The sequence below is a fragment of the Monodon monoceros genome, unplaced genomic scaffold (genome assembly GCF_005190385.1).
Source record: "Monodon monoceros isolate NGI ecotype Baffin Bay Population unplaced genomic scaffold, NGI_Narwhal_1 Super_Scaffold_1, whole genome shotgun sequence".
NCBI classification, from domain to species: domain Eukaryota; kingdom Metazoa; phylum Chordata; class Mammalia; order Artiodactyla; family Monodontidae; genus Monodon; species Monodon monoceros.
Genome location: NW_021703765.1, coordinates 8,033,639 through 8,057,637, shown reverse-complemented (window position 1 = coordinate 8,057,637; position 23,999 = coordinate 8,033,639). Strand labels below are relative to the sequence as shown.

The 23,999-nt window shown below is 36.6% G+C and overlaps 1 protein-coding gene across 5 annotated transcripts in view; it reads left to right on the top strand.

Moving 5' to 3' along the window:
* Nucleotides 1-23,999, top strand: part of CCDC102B (coiled-coil domain containing 102B) — a 252,400-nt gene that overhangs the window by 195,116 nt on the left and 33,285 nt on the right. For all 5 annotated transcript variants that reach the window (XM_029216583.1, XM_029216610.1, XM_029216577.1 and 2 more), the window contains one exon: nt 4,165-4,335. In XM_029216583.1, coding sequence (XP_029072416.1) covers nt 4,165-4,335 — 171 coding nt within the window. The remainder of the gene's footprint in view (nt 1-4,164; nt 4,336-23,999) is intronic.

Below are 23,999 nucleotides of genomic sequence, written 5' to 3'. Positions count from 1 at the left end.
ATTCTTCACATCACTAGAAACAGAGTCAATCTATTTGAGGAACTAATGTTATTCTATCAGAAATATCCATATACAAACACTGTATATGCTTATTTTCTATATCGATTCAACATTACTATTCATATCAACTTATAAAAGGATTGTGAATTATATTTACTGTTCAGTTTTATAGCTTTGGATTTATAGAGGATTACATACTGACAAATACTCTCTAGTACTGTATATTTTTATATGTTTAATTTCTATTCAGATTTTTCTCTGTCAAAATAAAATATATCACATCATGGTTTTATGCATTTCTACCATTAAAAATATATTAGAATAAGCTTGCTCTAAAAATCCATATGGATCTTTATTATTGACTTATTCTCTTTTTATATGCAAATTATTAACTCTAAATGAACATCTATTTGGATGCCTTCCAACTGGAGGTCTGTAAGTAAGCTACAGGGGAAATTGAGATTTCAGATAAAAGCATCAAACAAAACATATACAGGGGATTATGGTTTGTGATCCTAAGTGCCTTTACTCTAACGTGCATTCAAAGAAAGAACTGGGGGTGGGGGGAATCTCATCACAAGAATAACAAAAAAAATGAGTCTATAGTAGCAAATGTCATAGCTTTGAGAATTAAGGAAGAAATCCATCTCTCTCCTGAAAGTAAAATTGGGGTGTTGATGAACTAATGGATTAAAATGTCAAAGAACCTGTGAAGTCTTAGAAGATAAGGCCTGCTAACAAGGTTAAAGCCAGCCGGGATATTGTTTTGAAACAATGAAAAAAGGAGGAGTAATTTACAGCTAGTTTGGCCATAAGCAATGTGTATAGCCTCTCAGAGACTGAATGGGGAAAATAGAAAAGACAAGAGAGACAAGGTATGTGAAGAGTTCAGTGATAGTAGGTACTTGGCTAATACTAATCTCTTTCCCCTAAACTGATTTTTTTTTAAATATCCTTACTAATGAAATAATTTTTTTTCTCCTATGTTGAAATCTACTTTTCATCTTTTTAGAATAGAAAGTAAAAGGTATCCTATGAACATAAATAAAATACATTTGGCTATAGATACAGTTTGATATATTTTCTCGTAACGAAATGTGCCCAAGGCCAGGCCAGGTCTGCGGACCTCAGTTGTAAGCATGATTCTCCTATTGGCCCAGACTGTTGTACCAGTACCTCCAGGCATACATCTTCCTTGTATATTTTTAAGTGCTTAAAAATCCTAGATCACCTCCTCCCACCCAAGGAGACGTCTCATATTTCATTGCTCGGTTAGGTTCCATCTACCTTCCTAAAACATTTACTGCCAAGAGTAAAGTTTACTACAGTTGGCATATACTAGTGGTCCTCAGACTTTATGTTGAATTATAAACATCTGGAGGGCTTGTTAAACCCAAGGTTGCAGGGCCTCAACTCCTGAGCTTCTGATTCAGTAGTTCTTGGATGGAGTTCTCAGGGTATGTTGATGCTGCAGGCTTGGGGACCACTCACAGAGAACAGACGTTGGCTAACATATATCCACCTCCTGGGCCTGAGAATAAGGTGGCCTTCCCTGAGCAAATGGCCATGCAGTAGAGCATGAATGCTAGAGGTCTGCCTACAAGGATGACACATGCTTGGGGTGGAATTGGTACTGACAAACAGCAATGATTTTCCTTCCCTCCTCCCTCCCTCCCTCCCTTTTCTCCTCCCTCCCTCCCTCTCTCCCTTCCTATATGCACATCTCAAAGGTTCTTTTTGTTTACTTAGCTCCATTTAAACCAATCTAAGTGAATTGTACAAGCCTAAAGTCAAAGCATTGACTATCTGAGAAATAATTTTACTAAATCACAAAGGGTTTTTTTTTGGTTTTTTTTTTTAGCGGTACGCGGGCCTCTCACTGCTGTGGCCTCTCCCTTTGCGGAGCACAGGCTCCGGATGAGCAGGCTCAGCAGCCATGGCTCACGGGCCCAGCCGGTCTGCGGCATGTGGGATCTGCCCGGACCAGGGCACGAACCCATATCCCCTGCATCGGCAGGCGGACTCTCAACCACTGTGCCACCAGGGAAGCCCCACAAAGGTTTTTTAGGTAGTTGCATAATTCCTGAGGAAAAGCCATCATTTTACAGATTTGCTATTACTCTTCCATTAAGCTCTGCATTACTTTTGTGGCAAATTCTTTGTTTGCCAGATCAAGAAAATCTTTCATTAAATGCTCCATTGTCATTCCAAATAATAGAATTGTGTTCCCTACTGCATATCTTTCTGTGAAAGCATAAGGTATATAATTTGGCATTGGAAAATTGTACTCTGAAGAAAGGAGAAATCTGTTTGCATTTTAAATGTGGTTTGTGATGTAATTTGATAGAACACTGCCATGAAGCCATAAACTGTGAGGCAAGGGAAGGGACCATGAGCCTGTCCCATCAACAGGGGTCTAGCTGCCTGTCCAAGTTTGCCTGTTCCCAGCTGCCCTTCGGCACTGCTCAGGTTTAAATACCAATGGTTGTGATTCTGACTCTTATGGGGGCCAGGGTTTTCAGAACAGCAGCAAGATTCCAGGAATCTCTCAGTTATTTGATAGATTGCCATGGAGGTGTGGTGGGTGGCTGGTGGGCGTGGGAGCCTTTTCCTCCTCCTGGCTTCCTGAGAGCGGTCAGCAATTTCTCCCAGGTCCTGCGCTCTAGTCCACACCCTCTTCTCACATCTGCAGGACATTTACCTGTTTGGTTGGAGTTCTGTGTTTCATATAGACCAGGAGGCTACCAGTAATCAATGGTGTCATATCAAAATTCACTTTAGGGCTTCCCTGGTGGCGCAGTGGTTAAGAATCCGCCTGCCAATGCGGGAGACAAGGGTTCGATCCCTGGTCCGGGAAGATCCCACATGCCGTGGAGCAACTAAGCCTGTGCGCCACAACTACTGAGCCTGTGCCCTAGAGCCTTCGAGCCACAGCTACTGAAGCCCACACACCTAGAGCCCATGCTCTGCAACAACAGAAGCCACTGCAATGAGAAGCCGCGCAGAGCAACAAAGACCCAACGCAGCCATAAATAAATAAATAAATTTATTAAAAAAAAAATTCAGCTTTTTTTTTTAGGCTTCACACTGTTTTGCATTTTGCTTTACTTAATAGAATATTGAGAGATATCATTATACAAAAGGCTGCCATATTATATTTTAAGCATTAAAAAGCTTAATGGCTTTTTATTTAATCAGCTCCATATGATGATATTATGACGATCTTCATTTCCAATCATTCACTATTAACATAAAAATAATGCTGTGCTACATGTCCACATGCATACAGCATTTCACACAACTGTGTGTGTATCTGTAGGACACAGTCCTGGAAGTAGAATGGCTGGGTTGGAGTTTTAATGCATTTTTCATGTTAAATAGTTTTGTCGACATTTTTCCATGAATGAATCTCAGTTTCTTCACATTTTACCAACAGATTATCACACATAATCTTGCCAGTCTGAAGACATGAGGAGTAGCATCTTGATGTGTTTCTTTTCATTATACTTTTATTTTTGATAATTGTAGATTTATATGCAGCTGTAAGAAATCTGAGGCGAATTAATGTAACCTGTCAATTCATGTCTGTAGAATGTTGATTATAACAAGATTGACTGGTGATCCAGTCACTTCATGGTGGATTCACTCTGGATTTTCCCCAGGGTCAGCCCCTTCAGGTCTCTGAGCCAGATTCATGTGGTTTCAGGAGGGGGCCATTCACGGCATGAGTACAGCAGCACAAAACCTTTTTGTTTTTGAGAAAAATAATTAAAAACAGATAGTCTGCTTACTTTTAATACTTAGGCTGATTTAGCAGATGACCAGTTCTTCTTGTACTTATTTTTATTATGTTTTATTCTTCATTTATGGAGATGAGATTCCTCTTTTGGAAAGCATACATAAAAACTAAATTTGCACAACATGAAAAATGGGTCATTCCCTCAAGCACGTAAAGAGTTGCACTGTATTTTAGCCACACAGAAATACACCTTCCACCTATAGTTATATGCGAATCATAATATGTAATTGCAGAAATGTAGAGTTCCAGATGCCTAATCTGAATTCTTCCTAAAGTGCTTTTCTATTTTTTCCAAACAAGTTGCCATTCTTCTGACTTTATCAGAGTAAACTATAAGTAATGGAATCCCTGTTTTCTTTTAAAAGGAACTGTTCGACCTTCAACATGCCTACCATAAACTAAGCAGGCAGCACCAGGCAAAGACGGCAGAAATGACCCACGTCAACAACCTCATGGATCAAAATGAGGCCGAAGTGAAGAAACTGAGATTTCAAGTAGAAGAACTAAAATGGGGACTCAACCAAAAGGAAAATAAGGTATCTTATAAGTGGAACATATGTCACATAGATTCAAAATTGCATTTCATAGCATAGAAAAAGCATTTTCTTTATTAGCATATGGCATTGCTTGAGGTAAAAACTTCACATTTTTAAAAATTAAAATCAAAAAAAGTGTAAGTGTAAGGAGAGGAAACTATTATTGTAAACAACATGCTCATTTTTGTAGTGTTAGTAGTGCATTTTTTACGTGTGCCCTATTGCTTCAGGTATGTTTTAGCTTGGTCGTGTGGGGAGGCATGGTACCATAGGTATCATTAAAACTTGGTGTTGGGCTTCCCTGGTGGCGCAGGGGTTGAGAGTCCGCCTGCCGATGCAGGGGACACGGGTTCGTGCCCCGGTCCGGGAAGATCCCACATGCCGCGGAGCGGCTGGGCCCGTGAGCCATGGCCGCTGAGCCTGCGCGTCCGGAGCCTGTGCTCCGCAATGGGAGAGGCCACAACAGTGAAAGGCCCGCGCACCGCAAAAAAAAAAAAAAAAACAAAAAAAACAACTTGGTGTTTTAAGTTTTAAGCTTTAATTCTATATATTATAGAAACATGATGTATGTTGTGATTACATGTTATGATATATACATTCTCCCCAGCGCTCTCTGATGTTTAAAGAATGTAGGCATCTTGTTTTGTTGTGAAAGGTCAACTTGCTAATGGTTTATGGCATGTTTAAGAATGGGATACCTTGACAGTACACCTGCAACAGGGAGGTGTGATTTCAGCTGCAGTTGCAGACAACAAAGAGATTTTTCTTGAAAGAAGCGGTCTCCACTGTCAATGTGATAGCGTCTGCCACCCCATGGCGGCAAGTACTTCAGATGGGGTTCCAGGCACGGCATCTGCTTCTAGCGGACAACTTTTGAGGCAAAAATAATTACTTCCCTGGTTAGAGAGACTGTTTGCAGATAATGCCAAACAGTTGGAAATTTAAAAAAGAAAACGGAATTGTTTTTCCAAGGGGTAATTCAGTAACAGAACACAGTCCACATTTTAAGATTTAATTTTTCATCAAAACTACTCCAGTCAAGCACACCAGATTTTCTAATCTAATAACATCACATGAAAATAGAATGATTGGACCAGTGAGGCTCATACATCATCCCTGATCTTACTAGGGCTGACTTGTCCATGGGCATTTCATCCTTGATGTCTCTTTTTATGAAGACATATATGTAGTTTTTAATGGTGTACGTGGGTAGTGAGGCTGGACTGTGGAAGAGTAATTCAGGAGAGGAATGTAGAGTGGTTTTGGGTTTTTATTTTCATCATAGCCATTATTCTTGTGAATAGTTTTGATATAAAAGCATTTGTTGCAAGTGGTGGTAAATAACCTTTGGGTTTGCCAATACAGGCTTTAAGAAATTGCTTGGGACTGAGTCATCAGCAAGGAAATTGTGATAATACACAGTTTTCCAGGGCTAATGAAGTACTAGTTCCCAAAAATCTGATACAGCCATCTAATCATGTAATTTTAAAAACGGCTGTGGTTTTAAGAAGGATTCTGTTCGTTGCCCCTCCCTGTAAGAGAATCATTCTTCTCACATCATCAACATCAGGCTTGGCACATGTGACATTTGCTTTGCCTGACGAGCAGAAGCTCCGCGTGCCACTTACCATCAGGGGCTTTATGAGCCCAAACAGGGCTCTGCCGTGCCTCTTTTCCCATGTGTCTTTTCTGCCTTGTCTCATGTCATGAGGCCAGCAGGTGCAAAGTAGACATCATCCTCTCAGCGGGAATTCTGAAGTGGAAAGGATATGGAGCAGAGCTTTGCTGACCAAATGGATCCACATGGGTAAAAAAAAATCAATATTTGTTGTGATAAGCCACTGACATTTTGGATTTGTTTGTTGCTATAGGAAAACTTAGCTAAAGCTGACTGGTATGGTCAGCTTATATTACATTGACTCCAGTGCCAGAAGTAGGTGGTGAGAAAACTTATTGGAGGTTAGAATGATGGCAACGCATTTTATGGAGTCCTGAAAGGTTTGGTACATTATATCCTCTAATACCTTGGAAAGCTGATGATGGACAGAATGAGCTGTGGTTTTTAGATGAATAGGTATGTAGCTAGTATTTCTTGTTTGCTATTGGTGTGTTTGACTAGTGCCTAAAAGAGAGATGAACTCAGAAAAGACTTGTCGAATTTTCAAAAAGATATGTAAGATGATACAGAAATTTAAGTAGTTCTGTGACTGCCAGGGTCTGATTTTCATTTGCAAATGGTAATACATAAAACTGAGGATGGCTTTGAACAACGAACATCAATTAAGCAAGAACATCAATTAAGCTTAGGCAAGAACCAATTCAACAGTGTGGCCTTCAAGCCTGTTGCTAAAAGCTCTTAATTAATGTCATTTTGTATAAATCCTTGAAGCTGAACAAAATGGCACAGGGAGAAGAGAATGAGATTGTGCTTCTCTCAGAACATCCCACAGATTCAAGGCAACTGCAGGTAGCTCAGAGACAATAGAATGTCTCCCAGAGAACTGCAGATGGGACAACTGACCTGTGGTATTTGCTGGAATCAAAAGAAAAAAGGACTTGTTTTTGTGAAAGATACGCTGGCAAATGAGCTTCCAGCCTGGGATAAAATAGACTGATTTATCAGGATTTGAAAGAACTCTTCATTCCTCCAAACTTCTCGGACAAGGAGCTGGCTGGGCATGCTCTCCACACCTGAGAAGGAGTAACGTCCAGAGCCATATTCAAATAAGGACATGGTGAATAATGCAAAAGAACCACCTAGAGAACAAAGACCATGGAGAACTACAGACTAGGCAGCTATTATCAGGGAGGAGAACCCAGGCCGGATAAAGGAGCATTCCCCATGAGCAGAACAGGAGCTCCTTGAAACATCTGCAAAGTTAGATTTCATAAATATTTTCGATTTTCTTTTCTACATGGAAGTTTTTATTGCAGTTTTCCTGTCCTAGTTTCACTATAGTATATTGGGTGGGTGAGGGAGGAGAGTATAAATTACTTGACTTTTGAGTACGTAGATTCTGGAGCAAGAGAAGGTGTATTGAGATCTGACATAGATATGAGATCTTTGACTTTGAGATCAAGGTTGTGATTGGAAGGTTGCTTGGGTAATTTCTCTTGGAGAAAGGGTGAAAATTTTTGAATGCTGAAGGAAGGAAAACAAACATTTGTGACCAGGAAGATGGGCTGTGTTGTATTGTATGTGAGAGCAGGAATGAGTGAAAGGGTATGTGTGTGTATTTTAATATTTGATGCCCCATCTGTGGGAAGAATATAGTTCCCAAGCATAAATGGTGGGCATGGTCCTGTGAGGTCTTTGGCGAGTGGAATTTGTGCAGATTTGAAATAGAACCTTTTGGAACTATAATTCCATATGGATAAGTATTTGGACATATTTCGTATCTGAAGCTTAAAAATAGATGCATTGAAATATATGTTCAAAACGTAAAATAGTTCAGTGTTCTGCACCTCTCCATCCAATCAGTTGATCACCGGAGAGGACTGATCCAAAGCACGATCAACTCATATGGGTATTGTAATCTGGATTATTTAATTGCAGTTGTCAGTCTTCAGTTTTTCTTTGATTAAAGGTCATACGCTTTCTGGTGGCTGGGAATGAAAATATTTCTCATGGAAATAAGATTTTGCATTAGATAGCAGTCAACATTACTATAATTTGACTTATCATAGAGAAGCAAAGGAAATTCTGTCAGTTTCACTGCTGAGTTTTTTAATTTCATAGTAACAAATTCTTCAAATTGCAATTAGTTGAAATTAATGTTTAATTGGAACTGTCAAATACAAAGTTCCCAACTCCCACAAGTCAACAAATTTTAATTAAATGAAAATGAGATATTAATCCTCTATACTGAAAAGAGAAATGGACACTTGGGGGCCCTTAAGAGAAAACCCAGGGTCTGATTAAAGAAATGAGCAAATTAAAAAATTCATTTTGGATGAGTTGCTTTTCTTTAAACAAACTTACTAAAAAAAAAAAAATTCTAAATTGATGTGTATTTGTTAGAAGTCAAACATTCTTTTCTCATCATTTCATTGAAGCCATTATGTGATGGCAAATTTTAATTGAGACTTCATTATTGAATTGCAGAACTAATTACATATATATCCACATTAAGATACCAAAATAACTTACCGCTTTAATAAATATGGTGGGAAAAACAGTCTAATGAATAATATAATGATGCAATAACCAAAGTTGGTAGAGACAGGACAGATAGTACCTAAGAAGCAAGGAGTATAATATAAACAATTACTAAGACACATGGGTGCTCCACACTGTACTAGTATCAAGAAGACTGAAGGACTGAATGAGATAAGGCTTGCCAAGGAATATTTTAAATTTTGTAAAACAATATCATATCATATAAAGAAGGAAAAATTTTTAAAAAATCAACCATCATAACACCATCGTATCATATTACTTCAGTGTATATTAACTTCTAATGCCTAGGCAATTTTATGCAGAATGGCAGTCATCATTTGAAATAATATACTCTGCTTTACCAGTTACCGTAATCAGTTTTCCTGCTGCTATGTAGTTTTCATACTTGGTATTTTAAGGGGTGGGATAATATTTATTTCCTTGGATATAAATTTATTTAATCAACCAAGCCTCCTTTACTGAAGGTTGTTTGGATTTTTTTCTCAACATAACTGTACCATGACTACTTTCATGTACAGTTGACCCTTGAACAACATGGGTTTGAACTCTGTGGGTCCACTTAATACGAAGATTTTTTGATAGTAAATACTACTTTCTACCCAGTTCGTGGTTGGTTGAATCCGCACACATGTAGGGCCAACTCTAAGTTATAGGATGATTAACTTCTAAGTTGTTCAAATTCAACTGTACAGACCTTTTTCCCCATTGGAAAAAAAAGTTTTCTAAGTGGAATTATTGGGCTTAAAGGATATGAATATAATATGACTCTTGATATATTCAGAATTACTAATTTTCTTTGCTTCTCAGCGATAGGTCAAATTGTGGAAACGTTGGCTATTATGCAAAATCTTAACTGCATCTTAACTGATGCAAAAGTAAGTTAAATCTCAAATGATTTGTTTATAAAGCTAAGAGTTTAATCACTCAGTTTGCTGAGTTGTTAATTGGATTTACTCTCAATTTCAGTTTCTTCTTTTTGTTAAATTCTTTTCCCTTACTGTAGCTCAATACTTACTCTTATTTTCTCTATTTATATTTTAGTAATAGATCCTAATAGTAAGAGGACTTTAAAAATACTTAGTGACTATGTTGTGTTAAAAAGAGATGTAAATCAGGGCTCAAGTAGTTCTTAGCCCCTAGAAGCCTACAATTCACAAACCAAGCAGCAGAGGGTGAGAGTTAGCCTACAGTAATCGACAAATAAAAGTCCTATGGTGAGGGAAGAAGAATCACCTAACTTTTAGATGACATTCCTGCTTTCAGAAATTCGTGGATTTTTTTCATAAAACTGAAATTTGATATAAGTGCTCAGCACAATTGTAAGTCAAATATAGCTATAGATAAAATATATTCCCAGTGTAAAGGTCAAAGTCTAATATGATTTTCTAATCTGTCTGTGCAATAAATACCTTTTGGAGTATTTTTTCTTTTAGATATTTAAAAAAAATTTTTATTTTATATTGGAGTATAGTTGAATAACAATGTTGTGTTAGTTTCCGGTGTACAGCAAAGTGATTCAGTTATACATATACATGTATCTATTCTTTTTCAAATTCTTTTCCCATTTAGGTTATTACAGAATATTGCGTAGAGTTCCCTATGAGAAACAGTAGGTCCTTGTTATCTATTTTAAATACAGTGGTGTGTATATGTCAATCCCAAACCCCCAATTTATCCCTCCCCGCAACCTTTCCCCTTTGGTAACCATAAGTTTGTTTTCTGAGGCTGTGAATCTGTTTCTGTTTTGTAAATAAGTTCATTTGCATACTTTTTTTAGATTCTGCATATATTTGTCTTTATCGGTCTGACTTCACTTAGTATGATAATTTCTAGGTCCATACATGTTGCTGCAAATGGCATTATTTCATTCTTTTTAATGGCTGAGTAATATTCCAGTGTATAAATATACCACATCTTCTTTATCCATTCATCTGTCAATGGACATTTAGGTATTCCATGTCTTGGCTATTGTAAATAGCACTGCAGTAAACATTGGGGTGCATGTATTCTTTTGAACAATGTTTTTTCTCTGGATATATGCCCAGGAGTGGGATTGCTGGATCATATGGTAGCTCTATTCTTAGTTTTTTAAGGAACCTCCATACTGTTCTCCATAGTGGTTGTACCAATTTACATTCCCACCAACTGTGTAGGAGGGTTCCCTTTTCTCCACACCCTCTCCAGCACTTATTGTTTATAGACTTTGATGATGGCCATTCTGACTGGTGTGAGGTGATATCTCATTGTAGTTTTGATTAGCATTTCTCTAATAATTAGTGATGTTGAGGATCTTTTCATGTGCCTTTTGGCCATCTCTATGTCTTTCGAGAAATGTCTATTTAGGTCTTCTGAGCATCTTTTGATTGAGTTGTAAAAATACTAATACTCAAGCCTCATCTCCACTAGCCGAGTCAATTTTTATGGGTGGAGCCTGTGTATGAGTATTTTTTAAAAGCTTCTCAAATGATTCTAATGTCTAGTGAAATATCAGAACCACTGGTCTAATGAGAAAAGACTGCCACCATTGAGACTCAAATTCATAACTTTGGTCCCCACTGAACACATGTGTTTACTGTAACAGATTTTACTAGTAGGGCATAAATGAAATGGCTTGCTATGGAAGTGAGGCTTAGTCCATTGTAGTCTACCTGTAGCATTGTAATGTGCAAAACAAATTGATGTCTCCTAGTTTTGAGAGAAATTCAAAAGATAAAAAATCACTTAAACAGATGGAAAGAATAGGTACTATTGAGCACTGTAAGTTCACTCTCAAAGTGCTGGTGTTTTTCTAAATGCATTGTCTGTGTGGCTTCACACTTAGCAATTATCACCTTATTACTGCTTAGCTAATTCTGGCCTCACATGTTAATGCTTCTGGTGTCAAAAAGGTGAATCTTTTCAAAAGTCTGATATCATCAGCAATGATGAATGTGAGAGACACTGTTTAAACCTACAGAACATTAATTATCTAAATTAACAGCTGATTTTTTTAAGCAAGCCTTTATTTGGAAGGACACAGGAATTCTTTCCCAGCCCGAAATATATTTTGGTGAAATCTCATTAATTTACACACTGCTAATTTTAAGATTGTGAGAATAGCGATAGACTGAAATTCACATTTATCTAAGGAAAAGATCTGGTAAGTGTTTCAGGTTAAGATTAAAAAAAAATAATAAAGAGGCCGGCTTCAGGTTCACATGGGGACACAAGCGGTAACCACAGACCCAGGATCTGAACTGAACTGTAAAAAACCAGCCCAGTTCATTTAATATTAATTACTTCCTAACCTCTGTGTTAGATGTTAGAATATACTTGAGTGAGTTCTTCCCAAGAATAGGTTTACAGTGTGGCTGGGGATAGTCCAACGTAAATGTCTGAAGCTAAATATAGCAAAATAAATGTCAAAATGGTGGTTTTTACAGGATGCAGCGGAAACAGGTGGCCATGTTTCTTTTCCTTCCAGTGCTTAAGGGCTATTTGTAATTATGCATTTAATTATTTGTTGTCTGACACCCCAACCGGAATATATGGGCAAGGACCAGCACAGTCTGTGCCTCTAACTGGGCCAGCATCAGTAGAGTGGTCTCAGGTGCCCCTAAAATCAAGACATCATAGCACTACCACATGAACAGAGGTCTTGCATCCTTGTACATGTATGCAGCTAATTTAAATCCTTCTAATAATTTTGCTCCACTTTCTGTGGATAATTTGAAGGGTACCATTTCCTGCAATCATTCTTCATGATCTTGCTCTTCCTTCACTTTACCAACCACCTAAATTGTCTCTGATGGAGTTCAAAACAGGCCATCTAGAATGTGCCACTCTGGCATGTGGATTATTTTGAGCTGAAAACAATCAAGGCCCATAAGACTCAGGAAGAACCTTTGAACTCCACTTACTGTCTAAAAGAATTTGCTGTCTAGGGTTTCCCTGGTGGTGCAGTGGTTGGGAGTCCGCCTGCCGATGCAGGGGACACGGGTTCGTGCCCTGGTCCGGGAGGATCCCACATGCCGCGGAGCGGCTGGGCCCGTGAGCCATGGCCGCTGGGCCTGCACGTCCGGAGCCTGTGCTCCGCAATTGGAGAGGCCACAACAGTAAGAGGCCTGCGTACCGCAAAAAAAAAAAAAAAAAAAAAAAAAAGATTAGTGTTTTAAGTTTCTGGTGGGTCATTTCAAAGAGAATATTCAGGGACAATTATTTTTTTTCTCCTCTAATTGGAATATTCTTTTCATGAAAAAAACCATAATTGAGCTTAATGGTAAAGCATTTCAAATAATGTTCCAGTAAGATAAAAATAAAACAAGGGACATTTTATTATGTCAAAGGAAATAAAAATCTTTCTCAAAATTTTCTTATATGGAATATATAATGAGAAAGAGTGACATATTTAGGGTATTAATATTGTGTTGTAAAAAAACGTCAAGAGTGGAATTATACTTTTAGGTTTACATGCTTTTTAACTTTCTAAAATAATAATCATGATATTTGAACTTCTGTCTTTTTTAAAGATTTGTCAGGTAGGTCATTTATTACAAGACATTTCAGTTACCTAACTAATATGAAAACTTAAATTTTTTTTAGTGTTGCTCAACTGGAATTATTAAAAAAGGTATGACTACTTGTATTTAAACACTCAGAACTCTAAGGCTATGAAATTCTTATGAGTCATTTTCCCTTCATGCTATAATAAATTAAGAACTTTTGATGTTTAAAAAGATATATATGCAAAATCTATAACTATTCATTTGTGTGGTTCTGCTGTAGTTGGAAAATCAGATGACAAAATATAAACTGCACACAGTTAGACATTTAAATTTGTAATTTGATGCATTTCACACTCAATGAGTATAAATGCAAGACAAATTTATGTTGGCACAAATTATGAAGAAATATTCAACAGTTATAGTCATCTCCTAAAGATATAAGATTTATGTTCTTACTATATCTTCACATATTATTGCTTTAATTAGCAGAAAATATTTTACTTTTGGTTAAAGTTATAGATTAAAAAACCCCACCAGATTCTGGTGGGCTTTTTTGTGTTGTTGTTGTTGTTTGTTTCAAGTATTTACCTGATTCGTTTAAGAAAGCAAAAAGTATAGTTCTGTCACTTCTCGATAATTGCGCATTTGATTGGAAGCAATCACTTTTTGAGAGTTAAATTAGTGCATTGAATGACTGAGTTGTATGTTCCAGAGGTGATAATCATATTTCAGAATACAATGGGACAGGACTCCATTAACAGTAGAAGGGTAGAGCAGAGTAAGAGAGTTGAGATCCAGAGCTTGATCTAGAGGCTGGGATGCAGGGAAGCCAGAGCCAGGATGTCAACTCTAGATTGAAACCCTTTTGGTAGAGAGTCTACATCAGAGAAATCCAAAATGGGCGTTGTAGGCATGATTCTGAAGAAGCCAGGGGTAGTCTTTGAAGGTGATGTATTGTACGGTCATCAGCATCCATCATAAAAGGCACTTGCAGTCATTCGGATGGAGTTCTAAGGAAGAACTCTTGTTCTGAAGGAGAAGACTGTAGTGATTCAATCAGCGTCCCAGGTGACAGGATCTTGGTGCTGCCCCAGCCTGGGGGAGGGGCAATGCAGTCAGTGTGTAGCCATTCCTCTCACCTTCCCCCTCAGTCTGTCTTGGTCTCTGGGGTGCAGGCGACTGCCTCAGCCTCCTTCCTGTGTTCTAGGATTCTCCCAGTGATGCCTTGTCCATGAGTAGCTGCTAGTTGTTCTTCCTGTGATGGGGAGTGAAGTCAAAAACAGCCTCTGTCACCATCTTGGCAATGGCACTCCTCTATTCTTTTGGACTCTATTACTGAGTACCGTATCCCAAATGAAAACTTTCAGCACTTTGCATTCTCAGTTCCTCAAATTCTTCTTTTCCAATTATCTTGTCCTTCACTCGACTTTACCAACCTACTCCCAAGGTCACATTGCAGATATTATCTTCACCAATTACTAGACTTTCTTCAGGGTCTCGAACTCTCCAAACATACTCTTATCTTTCCAGTTTACTTTCTTCAGTACCAAGTACTACAAAACTTCAACCCCCTGGGGCATATAATCTATTGATGATACTGCTTTTTCACTGTCACTTATCCACTTCCGTTTCTGATTTCACCCCTTGTCCATAAATGTGATGTCTCTACATTATAACCCCTTCACTGCATATACCTTAATTTCCTTGCCCCCATATTCTTTGTAGACATTCACTTGTAAAGCTCAAGCTCTGCTTCATCATTAAATGCAACCTTCTGCTTCATCAGCTGTGCATGTGGCACTAAAGAACCTAGTGCTATGGTAACAGGTCTTGGTTTATATTCATGATCACTAGTCTCAAGTAGCATCTTAGCATTCCAGCATTAACTTTTCTAAATGACTGTTTCACTTCCTATCTCTATTCTAATCCCTCCTCACTCCTCCATGCTCTCAGATGATAATCTTTCTTCTGAATTTACTGAGAAACAAAAAGAAACAGGAATGTGGAATACAGAATATTTACACACTTCTCACCATCACATCTACCACGTTAGCTATATCAGTTGGAACCATTATATTCTGCTTACATATCTGATCCTATGGATGAAATTTCTCAGTTCCTGTCTGTGGTCAGCCTATATATATAAAACATACACAAGGGGCTTCCCTGGTGGTGCAGTGGTTGCGAGTCCGCCTGCCAATGCAGGGGACACGGGTTTGTGCCCTGGTCTGGGAAGATCCCACATGCCGCGGAGCGGCTGGGCCCATGAGCCGTGGCCGCTGAGCCTGCGCATCCGGAGCCTGTGCTCTGCAACGAGAGAGGCCACAGCAGTGAGAGGCCCGCGTACAGCAAAAACAAACAAACAAACAAACAAAAAAACATACACAAGTATATATATATATTCATGTGTATATACACATACATGTATATTTAAATATTTTATATATGAAGTATTGTAAATGAACTGACTTCCTTTAAGTACACGTTCCATTTTTGCTATTATTAAACTCTCTTTACAGTTAAAAAAAAAAAAACCTGAGAGAAATATATTAACTTCTTCACAAGCTTCATTCTGTTTCTAATCACAGCAGTGATACTTCTGACCACTGCCTCTTTACCAATGGAAAAGTCCTCAAGGCCACAAATGTGCTCCATACTTTGAAAGCCAGTGCTCCATTCTTGGGCTTCATCTTTCTCAAACTATCATAATAATTTGACACAATCAGTCCCATTCTTAAAGTAACGTACTCTCTAGGCGTCTAGAAAAATCAGTGTTTTTTGGGGGTTTCACCTTCTTCTGCCCTGCTTGATCTCAATCTTGATTTCTCTTCACGTCTTCAGTTCTATATGTGTGAGTGTCTTATCCTTTCATTTATTCTGTGCCTACCTACACTCGCTCCAAAGGTGATATCTTCAGGGCTTCCCTGGTGGTGCAGTGGTTGAGCGTCCGCCTGTTGGTGCAGGGATTGCGGGTTCGTGCCCCGGTCTGGGAAGATCCTACATGCGGTGGAGCAGCTGGGCCCGTGAGTCATGGCCGCTGAGCCTGCGCGTCCGAAAGGTGATATCTTCAAACCTCGTGGCTTTACATGCTGTCTATATGCTGACAACTCTCAACTTTATATCTTTAAACCCACTTCTCTAGCTGTTCCATTACTCAGGCAAAACAATTAATCATTTTTAACTCCTCTCTTTCTCACTTATTCCATATTAAATCACATTCTTTAAGTCCTGTATTCCTAACATATCACAAAATGACCACCTATCACCACCCTCATGACTGCCAGCCTTGCTCAAGATGACATTATCTTTTGTCTGTTCGACACTAATGCAAGATGTTAATAACGGGAAACAGGGGTGGGGATGTGTGTGGGGCAGGCATAGGGACTACATGAGGACTCTTTACTTTCCTCTCAATTTTTATGTAAATCTAAAACTGCTCTAGAAAATAAAGTCTATTAAAATCCCTAAAAATCTTACATGCTAAAAGTCTATTAAGTCTGTAGTCAGTTAAACGTTTCTAGTGGTATAACATTTAACTTCAGTATCTATACTACTGAACAGACTGCATTTCCTTTTAATTACTAAGTAAACAAAATTAAATACTTCATAGCATATTGTCCGTTAGCAGAATATGGTCTTCTTTGGAAAAAACCCTCAGTTTAAATACAGTGTCTTCAAAAGGAGAAATATAATTGCCTTCCTAAATGTAGGAGAAGTAGGGCTGTCTTTTATGCAAGTGCAGTAATTATAGTGGTATCCTATAGTGATGTCAATTTTTCACAAAATTCTCTGAATAACAAAAAGTAAACAAATAGCCCAGGACATTCTGAATTGTAGTCTTTAGCTAATGCAACATTTCTTTGATGTTTACAGTTTATTTTTAAAACTAGAGGTCTCTATTACATAAAATATCTATTGTCATTTTACTGTAGAATATTTAAGGTATTAATAGCTAAATCAGTTTATGTTTATCCAAACTGAGGACAAATTGGAACTCCAAGGAGTTGCATGATCTTTATTTCACGAAGTAGCTGTAGAAAGTCTTACGTTGGCCTATCTACATGGGATGTATTCACGTGATGACCTAGGTATGACGGGCAAAATTGACGTGTTGAGGGAAAAAAAAGGCAGTAAATACCTTGTTGGATGACCAATAGCATTCAGGAATTTTTCCAGTACATTTCCCACTTCATTAATTTATATGCATTCAGGGCATGTCGGTTTGCTTTCATTTACTTGCTTACCTCATAGTTCTTTATCAGGAGGCTAAACGTGCTAGAACTTGCACACTATTAGTGGAAGCAATCTCCATTATTTACAGATATTCTTAGATGAATTGGACAGCAGCATTCCAAGCTGGTAACTTTAAAAGCATGTGTTGCTGTGTGATATTCTAAATATGAGAAGCTGCCATTCTCCATCAGGTTGGATAATGTGCTTCCTCATTTATATATATAACCTATACACAAGGAGGTTTGAGTCAGATATTTGAGAATATTTTTCATACTGTTTCTAGAAACTTCTAGCCAAATGCAAAGTAAACCAATCATGTTTGAACTCATCCAACTTAGAAAGTACTTCATTGGGAAAACGTTCTTTAAACCAGCAGTTCTCAACTCTGAAGGTCCTAGACAATTTTTCTGGAGGTCTGTGAGGTCAAAACTGCTTTCATAATAACTTAAAGATGTGTTTCACCCTTTTTAATATATTGACTTCGTTTTGATAGTACAAAACAAATGGCAGGTAAATCTCTTTACAGTTGGTTCTAGTGACTCAGATGGTGGGCAGTGATTATGTTCAAAGAAAGGTGCAAGGAAATATTTTGAAATTTTGGAATCTGAACGTTACTCTAGTGAAAGAATGCTTACTACCGTCTCATTAGTTTTCATATGTACAGAATTAGAATTCTGTTTTAAGATATGTGCTCTACATATCTGTTTTCCATCTTTATTCCATCAGCACTAGGTCTCCTTTGACTTTCGTAATATTACTAAGGCTATGATGGCAGTGATGCATTGCAATTAAAGTGTGCCAGCTTTATTCTACTTGCTGTTTAGGGGAAGAAATATTTTCTTCATATTTCAATACTGTATAAATTTTGTAAATCATAACTACATTTCCATTTACTTATTCCTTGCTGTTATTTAAAATAGAGTTTTCCCTACCACAGTTAAGCTAAGTTGATCATAAACATTTTCTACTAGGAAATATGTAAAACAAAATACTTAAATATTTTTCTGTATTTTAAAACACTTATCCTACTGTGTCATTAACTTTTTTTCTTATATTAAGCAATCCAGCTACTGCTATAACCGTAGATTATTTTAGATAACAGTCATCAAAATTATTCAGAGGAAATTAATCAAAGTTTCTTGGTGAAGAGATTTCTGGAATGATACGGCTGTTGGTTCAGTTACAAAATAACCAAGGTTATAATAGATAGTTGCAGAAGTTTGGAACTCAGAAGCTTAAATATAATTCAACAAATAACGAGGTGTCCATTTCTGTTTCAGAAACATTTTTAGAAACATTGCACTTTTGGAATCTCTTGTAGTTCTTTGAAACTTCCATTTGAAGTGGCCGATAACCACGTTTATAGATTATGTATGCAGAAGTTCATTCCCAAGTCAGTTTGCATCTTCTCTTTAAAGGAAGAGTATAATATTTTAATTATAAAGTTTTCTATTTGAATCTTATTCAGTTAAAGAAGGATTTTGTTCCGTCTTAACTTTCCACCCCAGGAAAGCAACCGATATAAATGCAGTTAGGTGCCTATAAGTGAAAACAGTTTCATTCATGGAGAAGTTGCAGGGTAAGTAACTTCCACTCCATATGTTTCTGTCATTTTGGAAAATTGTAATCTGGAAAGATATTTGTATGATAGAGGAAAACATTTCTTCCTTTTATCATTATAATTATCCCTTTTATCATTATAGTCCTTTTCAAACACTTAAAGGTTCTCTTCTGAATAAAAGCTGACTATTAGACTATGATGTCTTCCCTATCCTCTGTGGGAAATTAGGCACTAGTCCTTTGATTTATCAAAAAATATCACTTGTTTCCCTTTCTCTTAACATACATATCTTATGTATTTTTGTAGTCTGCTTATTTATGAAACGTATTTTTGAAGACTTTTTCTTTTCTAGTTATTCTTTTCATGAATTTTATTTTGAAATAACATTGTATCTCTTTCTAATTTTGGCTATCTAATTCTCGTTTTAATAAGAGCTTGAGCCTTAGCTGTAATCAATTAAGAGTAATTACTGGTTTTTATATATTCTGTTAGTTTCTAACTTGTTTTTCTTTGTGGTTTTTTAGATACAAGTCATGTGGCTTTTAGTAAGATTTCCGTTTTCTATGTTTTATAAAGGTTTCACCACATATTTGTAGAAACAGATTTTTCTGACTCACTAGCAGGTTGTCACCTGTGTAGATGGCCTATAGGGTGCCAGGCACTGTCTTCATACCTAGGCTGAATTGCTAGAGTACAGAGCCATGAGGAAGAGTTTCCAAACCCTGTTATAATAAGTAAAATTGAGTAGTTTCGTACTGAATATTCTTGTTCTTAATGTTTACATTCCTCTAAGAGTTTTACAATTCTAATCACATTTCATCTTTGCATTTCTGTAACTGATGTTTCTGCAATTTCCTTTTCTTTTGGTTAAAATAACGAGGAGTAACAGTATTTTTATACCCATGTTCAACATTAGTTGGAGATTAAGCCTGGTGACTCAAGACCTGTGATACAAGATTAAAACTTGGGACAAAAATGGCAATTTCATTTCTTTCATTAAGTTTCATGATGCTGGAATTCACTCCAGTATCCAAAGGCAAAGAGGCACATAGCCCAGTGCTCTTACAAAGCTTCCTTCTGAAAGCAGACATCTGTTGTGTGTTAATTGAGTAAAATAAAACAGGGAAGGAAGGATTGTTTGTTCCCTGGGTACTTTATTAGTGTTCTCTACTATTCAGATTCTCAAAGAGGAAAGTGGGAAATATATACATTATGGTGCTGATCAAATACAAGTGCCGTTGTCACGAAAATTAATATTATTTGACAATGTTTTGTCTTCCTTTGATGTTAGACAAGATATTATTATTCTCTGCGCAAACACTTTAGCATATTGGTTAGGTGAATGCAACTTGAAGTCAGTTTTAATAAAGATCAATATCAAAACCTTTGTGAGATACCAGTTACAAATTAAATACACTTAGTGTTTTCTCACACATCTTGATGAGACTTTTCTACTCTATGGAAATAGATGCCCTATAGTTGTCTGTAATTTGGATAAAATTAACACCAATTAAGTGTCCCTTATCAAGAAACCACACCATAAACACTTGTAATATTGCTGCCCCAGGTGATCCAATGGAATCCTGAAGTGTTCTCTCAACTACAAATTTGTCACATAATATCATAGCTTTGATTCTACAGTTGCTATGGTACCCTGAACAAATACTCAGTATTAGTCTCTCAGGACATAAATTAAGAATCATCAGTATTGTAGGATGTCAGGTGCTTAGCTCCCACTGACCATGATGCTGGTTTAATTTATTGAAAAGAAAAGAAAAATAGCTCTGAGCTGAAATAAACTGTTTAATAGAATGCTTTGTATATAAATAAATAGTCACATAAGATTATCTAGGTCAATACACGTTAAAGCAATGCCAATAATTGTTAGACTTGTTAAGGCATCAAGTCCATCCAATTCTTGAATATTTCAAAAGTTCATTATATAGAGATAAAGTAATGAAATATTCTAGATTCAAGTGATACTATTATTTAAGATAACATTCTTAAGAGCTCTGGAATCCTTGGATATATTCAATTGGCTTAATTCTATTGTAGATACCTTAGAATTAATTTTGATTTGGCTTAATATATAAATATTATAGCAACTGAAATGTATGCCATATTTACTCTTATGGTGTTTATTTTAACGTCTTTATTGAGATCTAATTCATATACACTTTTAAAGTGTTCAATTCATTGGTTTCTAGTAAAATAGAGTTGTCCCACAGTTACTACAATCTAAGTTTAAAACATTTTCGTTATCTCGAAAAAGAAAACACAAACCCATTATCAGTCATTCCCCATTCTCCCTATACCCCCAGCCCTTGGCAATCACTGGCCTACTTCCTATCACTGTGGAGTTACCTATTTTAGAATAGGTAACTCCTATTCTATATTCTATAGAATCTATAGAAGCTATGGCCTTTTGTGACTGGCTTCTTTCGCTTAGTATAGTGTCTTCAAGGTTCATCCATATTGTAGCAGGGATCAATACTTCATTCTTTGTATGGCCGAATAATAGTGCATTGCATGGATATAGCACATTTTTCCTTCATTTTTCAGTTGATGAGTATTTGGGTTATTGGGTTGTTACACTCCTTGTCTACTATGAATAATGCTGTTATGAACATTCATTTACAAGCTTTGTGTAGATGTTTTTATTTCCCTTGGATTGCTGGATCATATGGTAACTCTGTTAACATTTTTTTTTAATTCGGGTATTGTTGTTTTACGATGTTGTGTAAGTTTCTATTGTACGGTGAAGTGGAGTTCCCTGTGCTATATAGCAGGTTCTCATTAGTTATCTATTTTATACATATTGGTATATATATATCAATCCCAATTTCCCAATTCATCCCACGCCCTCCTTCTCCCCTTGGTGTTCAAATGTTTGTTGTCTGTGTGTCTATTTCTGCCTTGCACCAAACTCTTTTCCACGGTGGCTGTACCATTTTACACTCTCACAAGCAATGTCTGAGGGTTCCAATTTCTCTGCATTCTCACCACCACTTGTCAGAGTTCATCTTTTTTATTACAGCCAACCTCGTGGAGGTGAAGTGGTACCTTATTGTGGTTTTGATTTGAATTTACTTAATGACTAATAATGCTAATCCTGTTTTCATGTACTAGTTGGCTATTTGTATATTTTCTTGGGAACAACTTATTCAGATTCTTTGTCCATTTTTTAAAAAAATATTGATTTGTGTTTTTTGTATATTCTGGATATAAATCCCTACTCAAATACATGATTTGCAAATATTTTCTCTCATTACATATATTGTCTTTTCAACTTGATAGTTTCATTTGAAGCATAAAACTTTCAGAAATAATTTTAATCAAGTCCAATTTGTTTATTTTTTCTTTTGTTGCTTGTGCTCTGCTGTTTTGTGTAAAAAACATTGACTATTTCAATGTCATGAAGATTGACTCCCATGTTTTCTTAGAGTTTTATAGTTTTAGATATATTTAGGTCTATGATTCATTTTGAGTTAATTTTTATAAATGAGGTGAGCATAATTCAGAATTACGCTTGTGGATATCTAATTGTCCTGGAACTACTTGTTGAAAAGATAATTCTTTGCCTCACTGAAGTATCTTGACACCCATATCAAAATCCAGCTGACCCTGGACTCTTGATAGACATTTAGGTCGATGGATTAAAAGTGTATCCTTCTGCCAGTAAAGCATTGTCTTGATTACTACAGTTTTAGTTAAGTATTGAAATCAGGAAGTGTCAGTTCTCCAGATTTATTCTTCTCTTGTAATTCTTCTGTTCCTGTTTTCATACTTTTGTTGTTGCTAAGAATGTTGAGCTTCATCACAGATTTAACCACATGTGTTCCCAAAGAGAAGGAAATACTGGCACTAAAGTACAGCTACTTGGAAAATTATTCTGGATTGGTTTTGTTTTTGTTTTTTGGTCACTAAGATGACAATAAAACCTTTGGGGAAATAATTGATTCACATCGTTGGGAATGTAATTTTTATCATTCATTCACTGTAAGGTCCACTTAGAGAAAAGTGTCTCCAGGTTTCCCAGAATAGTTTCCTTAAAATGGGAATCTCTCAAATCTGAACCATGTGTCATTCTTTATTGAATTACTCAGTTGAACCATTCACTTAAAAGCAAACTTATTCCTTTTGCTCTGAAGAATTTAATTCTGTCATTCAGCTGAGATATAATACTTTCATTAACCCTATATAATAATTGCACTGTTACCTTAGCTCATTAGAAAATTTATAGTTTAGTAAATTATTTCAGCAATTACATTTATGCCCTTTCATGAAAGGCCTGTGAAATTCAGTGACATATGTATTTAAAAAGAAGGCCAGTAAGGAAACTGATAAATAATTCTGGCAAATCACACCTATTATCATGGATTACAAGACTACAGAACATTTAGTATTCTGTTAAAGTGAGATCACATTTTAATTTTGAATACCTTAGTAAGAATTAGCTGGAGTCACTGAATATAAATCATCCAATAATTTCCATATAGGTAGCAATAAGATATTATATTTAATAACTTGAAGTTAATTCTTACATTGAAATATATGTATACTCATGTAACACATGCTATATACTTAGCAAACTTCTCAAAAGGCAACCACTTTCCATCAGAGATCACCAGGAAGTTTTAGTAAAATGTTCCTGTTGATTTTAATGATTTTTTCTTTTTTAGGTGAAGAGCATATTGTGGTATAATCCTTAATGAAATGGTTCAGAATATTTCAGTTCCAATTAAAAATTAGTCTGTACTAATTATTTAAAGTCAGCAAGTTGTCATGCCCACTTATTCCTTACAAAGGCTCTACATTACATGAGTTGGGTTTAGGGAATTTGTGAACAGGACACTTATCTGAATTTGTGCCATCTTTCCTCATTACCTTAATCAAATTCCAAACTGCAGAGATTATAAAGACACCCCACTGTGGATGCCCTAGAGCAGAGTTGGAGCAGGTTGGCCAGAAAGAGTTGCCAGAATACCCAATGCTAAACATGTCACTTCAATTTCTGTGACATGGGTCCCACTCAATTGCTAATGGAAAGATGTATCAAAACTGATTATCAATGGTTTCCAGCTAGATTTAGGTAAGGATGTATGTAATAAAAAAAAAATGGGTTTACGTGCTATTGTCTGCATCACCTAACAGGCTTTCCTTTTCTAGTCTTTCCTTTGTCATTTTATTTTCCTTTCTTTTCAAT